The sequence below is a fragment of the Microtus oregoni genome, unplaced genomic scaffold, assembly GCF_018167655.1.
Source record: "Microtus oregoni isolate MIOR12 unplaced genomic scaffold, Mior012 000073F_001, whole genome shotgun sequence".
NCBI classification, from domain to species: Eukaryota; Metazoa; Chordata; class Mammalia; order Rodentia; family Cricetidae; genus Microtus; species Microtus oregoni.
This window is the reverse complement of record NW_024543981.1, coordinates 1,481,549-1,486,744: the sequence shown is the minus strand read 5'-3', so window position 1 is coordinate 1,486,744 and position 5,196 is coordinate 1,481,549. Positions and strand designations below refer to the sequence as shown.

Genomic DNA, 5,196 nt, shown 5'->3' with positions numbered 1-5,196 from the left:
CACTAATCAACCATACAGGCCAGGCAGTGGTTGCACACACCTTTAATCCCAGCACCCACACTAGTTAGCCATATAGGCCAGGCAGTGGCAACGCACGCCTCTAATACCAAGGCTAGAGAGGAATATGAGGCAGGATGAGACAGGAACTCGCTCTCTTTTCAGTCTGACTATTTCACTGAGTTAGGAGGTCTCTAGTGCTTGATTTCTCTCTAATCTACAGGTAAGATTTATTTGGTAGATCATAGACAAAATATCAATATAGTCAGGGGCTATAATGTCATTCCTTTTTCTTTAATTACAGTTAATTTGATTTCTTAGTGTATTCTCTTTCCAAGTTAGTAATGATGCTATCAATTTTATATAGATTTATCCTTGCTTTTGTGATGGTTTATATACTATTGAGATCAAATATCAGGAGTCCAATAGCTAGGTGACCAAAATAGTTTTCTGTTAAGTTAGTGCTCATTTCTATTGATATTTTGTCACATATACTTATCTATATATGCATAAATATGTAGAGAAGTTGGTTATGTGTTTATTCATATACAAATATATTTTAATAGAGACATAAACCCATTTCCTTTGCCTACAAATGGAAGTGGCTGTTTTGCTATTTATTCTGCAAATAGTTACCCATATTGCCAACAATTGTTGCAAAGAAGACTCTGTGGATATCTGTCAAGTTTTCTAAATGTTTCTCACCCTTATGCAGGTTCATTAAGATGGACAACAAGAAACCAAACACACTCCTGGATCTTGCTATACATCAACTCCTGAGTAATGAAACTGCAGCCATTCATGCTGTCGAGAAGATCCCAAGGGAGCTTTTTGTTCCACTATTCTGTGCCTCCTTCAAGGGTGTGCATAAGAATATAGTGAAGGCAATGGTGAAGGTTTGGCCCTTTGCTTGTCTCCATATCGGCACATTTACTGTGCGAGAACACCATCGTGAACTCCTGACAGCCATGCTGGAATGTCTTCCATTCCTGCCTGGTCAGAACTTGGGATCTAGGTAAGATCCTGTAAAATAGAGACATGCAAAAACACAGGAGGTAACACCACAGCCTGCTACACTTCCAAAGGTAGTACATGCAAATAGTGATAAAAAATGTGGGACTCTTAGTCCAATACCTGATGTCACTTTGAAAATAAGTTTTTTAAAATATTGAATATGGGACATATTTCACTGAGGGCACTGTTGTCATATTTGCATTATGGTGTTTTTATTACATAGAAGATAAACACGAGTGTTAAGATTGCTGAAGATGGTGCAACATTAAAGAAAAAATAATAATGTGTGCTGTTTAGTGATAAATGTTGTTGTCTTGTTCAACACTGTCTCCTCATTGAATGAGCATACGAAGACACTGACAGCAATGGTTAAGGCTCAACCCTGTTTTGTCTCCACATTAGAAAATTAAACATATAAGAAACATTGAACTGAAAGTCATGACTGATGGTCTTCAGTTGTTACTGCCAAGAACTCAGCTTTTCAATAGGAATGAGTATAATACATATATAATAAGATAGCAAAACCTTATCTTGGAGCCTGTTGCAATAGTGAACCAGATAATCTCCCGGAGTTAGTTAATAGTGAATGGTGAAAATCAATGTAAGTGGTTGGTACATCTGTTGAGGTTTTCTTAAAAACTCTGATGTCTTACAGAGGGTTTTAATATGTCAATTGAGGTGAGAGAGGCTACTGTTGATCGATATCCATAATGGAGATGTTTCATGAAAACAGGCATAGCAAGACATTATGAAAATTTACTGATTACAAAAAAACAGTACAGGATATAGTATTTGCATAACAAAATCTTGCTGGTCGTTGGTGTATGAAATGACAAAAACAAAGAGAAGATGATATTGTCACTACCTGTTGTCATTGATCCTGATGGGTTATATTAATGTCTCTACCTCATAATATTTTTGGTTGTTTTTTTTTTCCCTACAGGATCCCTAAACTGAGGATCCTAGATTTAAGGGAGGATTCTGGCTGCAAGATCGTCTGCCCCAAGATCTGTACTAAATCACCTGCATGCTTGTTCTCCTGTGCTCACTCAGAGCACTCAATCTTGAAGATTCAGTCCTGGCAGAGTATTGCAAGTTCAGAACCTGAGGTTCAACCTTCTAATCTTCCCATGGAATTAATAGTGAACATCTCCCTTGTTAGTGGTATCACCCTATGGCAACATGAATTTTTGGCTCTGCTTTTGAACAAAGTGGAAGACAGTTCAGGGTCTTTGCATTTATGCTGCCGAGATTTGGAAATCGATAAATTGGGTGATAGGAGAAACACCCTTAACTATTTAGATCTCAAATGTCTAATCAACCTGTCAGTATTTCAGGGTTCTCTTATTGAAGTCAACAACCTTCTGACTCGAGTGGGACAGCTGAGAAGATTTTGCCTGTCTAGAATCACTTGTAGATCTTTGAATGGGAAAGTTTTCCAGAATTTTGTCTCACACCTTAGGTGTATGGACCATCTCAATGAACTAAATTTTCATTCTTTCGTCCTCACCGATCATCTGGAAACTGCCCTGCGGTAAGGGTATGGGGAACATACTGTCTTTACAGTAGTAGCCAGTTTTTAAGATGAGAGAAATAATTCTTAGATATACTTAAAATTCCCATAACCTTTTCTCCTCCTTCCTCAGCACGGGCAATTCTGGGAGTTTAAGAACAGACCGGGAATAGTTTCTTTCCGTAATTGAAAAGAAAAATGGGGTTACAAAATTGTAGTCAGGTGAGCATGTATAGGCACTGTGCTCATTCCAGAAACAAGAAGGTCAAACGAAAAATATAGCTCTCCTCTGGACATCAAGAGATAAAGAGGGAGAATTGAAAGATATTAAGTTCTGGCACAGATGCACAGATTCATACACCCATAGATGGTATTGTCACATCACGAGTAAAATCTCCAAGGTTCAGGCCATGACTGGAGAGGCTGTCATTTATAGACTGGCCAAAGGGAGCTTCCAGTTGGTTGCTCCTTCTGTCCTTTCTCTTCTGAGTATGTGAACTAGCTCCCCATGTGATTATGTTGTATTTCCTAAGTTGATAGAATTTTCACTAAGTTTTTCACCCAACTTCATAAGAATATGTTGTAAATATTGTCAAGGTTAAAATAGTATTTTCCAGGGTGGTAATGTATCTCTCACAGATCCACAAGTACATTAAGTGTGTGAAAGCTCACATCATTTGCTGATGATGTGCAAAACAGTTTGTTCTAGATTCAGAGATATAATTCCCCTCTTCTAGTCCTCATTTTACAGAAACACTTTTCTGTTTTCTCCCTGCAGAGTCCTCCCAACCAGTTTGGATTTCTTACATCTAACATTCTGTGAACTTTCTTACAATGATTTCAAGTTTCTAGCTGAGTGCCCTCAAGCCAACCATTTAAAACTGCTGAATATCAGCAGTAATCCGATGTACTGGGAAGATTGTGAGCCCGTTCATAACCTCTTGCATAGAATCTCTGGCACCTTGCAGCATCTGGCAGTTACTCAGTGTGTTTTAACAGATTCTATGGTTGCTGGTGTCATCCCAGCACTAAGTCACTGTTCCCAACTCCAAGAGCTGAACCTCTCCGCAAATCCTGTTAGTATGCCCATGCTCATGAGACTCCTTGAGAACTTAACACCCTTGATGGAGCTTAAATACGTGATATATCCTATCCCTGTGCATTGCTATGGGAGATGGCCCATCCAAGAGAGTTTAGATCAGCAGAAAACGGCTTATGTGCAGGCACAATTGAAACGAATGCTACGAGAAGCAGGGAGGATCGACATGATTTGGTTTACTTATCCTAGATAAATTTATGATCCAACACAGCTTCTCCTGGATACATATCCATTAATTATAAAATGTTTTTAAAATAAATTACAATTCTAAAAGTTTCACCTTGATACATTCTCTTTATGTATTAAATGTTTTTTTTTCTTGATCTGGTAGAGTAAATATATAAGGTTCTTATGTTGTAGCAAAGTACAGGTAAAATTATAGGAATATGACTGATAGCTATAGCAAATATCTTGCAAGAGGATGGAAGGCTTGTAGAGAATCTGTGTGACTCTTGACTATTGTTTTTGATAATGCTTCATCTTACCTACTTTTAACATGTGGACCTGCTTGTCGGGATTTCTGTCCTGCCTGGTTCCCACAGCCATTCAGCCCCAAAGAAATCACACAGAGAGTCTGCATTACTTATAAACTGATTGGTCCATTAGCTCAGGCTTCTTATTAGCTCTTGTAGCTTATATTAACCCATTATTCTTATCTATGTTAGCCCCATGGTGCAGTACCTTTTTCAGTGGGGTATATCCCATCCTGCTTCTTCTGTGATCTGGGAAGGACTGGGGGGAATGGGCTTTCTCCTTCCTAGAAGTCTTCTGTTTTCATTGCCACACATCTACTTTTTGTCTCGTTGACCCACCTATACTTCCTGCCTGACCAATCAGCATTTATTTAAAACATGATTGACAGAATACAGACAATTCTCTTGCACAATTTCCCCCTCTTATTTTTTAAACAAAGGAAAATATCCATAGTCCATTTTTTGGGAGTGTGGATATAGTATTCTGGGCTACTTCTGGCTGGTTGGGGGCCCTGATAGTCTTATGGGGACCTAAAGAAAATTTAGAGTTATGATCAAGTCCTGACTGGAGTATCCTGTGAGCCTTGATCATCTCAGACAGCATCTTGAATCTGTTTTGGATGTAGAACGCAGACATCTGGGCCATCTGTTCCTACTGGAGATTTCTCAGGTGGTCTTCCTCGATCAAACCTTATTTTTCCTAACTCAGTATGAATCTATAGTCCCTCATTTCCTGTGGAAACAAAAGCAAAATCTCTTCTCCTAAGTAACATACCTTTTGACATCAGTTTTGATGTCAAAATATTTTCAAAATACCTATTTTGGATTAATTTAGCAGCAATCATAAGCAAATATCTTTTAGCAGCAGTTGCTCTTTCCTCGGCATTCAAACAATTCAAAGAGAGCATAATAACATACAGTATCAAGATTCTCTGTACTTTTCATCTTTACGTGGATTTATTTTATCCTCTATTTCTTTATTATTTTACTTTTAACTTTTGGCTTTTTGAGACAGTTTCTCTGTGTATCTTTGTCATGGAACTCCCTCTGTAAACCAGGATACCCTTAAACTCACAAAGTTCCACCTGTCTCTGCCTCCC

At 38.3% G+C, this 5,196-nt stretch overlaps 1 protein-coding gene across 1 annotated transcript; it reads left to right on the top strand.

Annotated features, from left to right (window-relative positions):
• Positions 1-719: 719 nt before the first annotated feature.
• On the top strand, positions 720-3,816 carry LOC121441060 (melanoma antigen preferentially expressed in tumors-like). The gene is made up of 3 exons (XM_041642192.1): positions 720-1,012; positions 1,955-2,545; positions 3,303-3,816. Exons 1-3 carry the CDS (start codon positions 723-725, stop codon positions 3,814-3,816), a joined length of 1,395 nt encoding a protein of 464 aa, XP_041498126.1. The 5' UTR covers positions 720-722.
• The last annotated feature ends 1,380 nt before the right edge of the window (positions 3,817-5,196 follow it).

Bases quoted from the DNA above. Each gene is read 5' to 3' on its own strand.
- LOC121441060 (XM_041642192.1), top strand. From the start codon at position 723: ATGGACAACAAGAAACCAAACACACTCCTGGATCTTGCTATACATCAA. The intron at 1,013-1,954 runs GTAAGATCCTGT...TTTTCCCTACAG, and splicing joins GGTCAGAACTTGGGATCTAG to GATCCCTAAACTGAGGATCC. The intron at 2,546-3,302 runs GTAAGGGTATGG...TTCTCCCTGCAG, and splicing joins CATCTGGAAACTGCCCTGCG to AGTCCTCCCAACCAGTTTGG.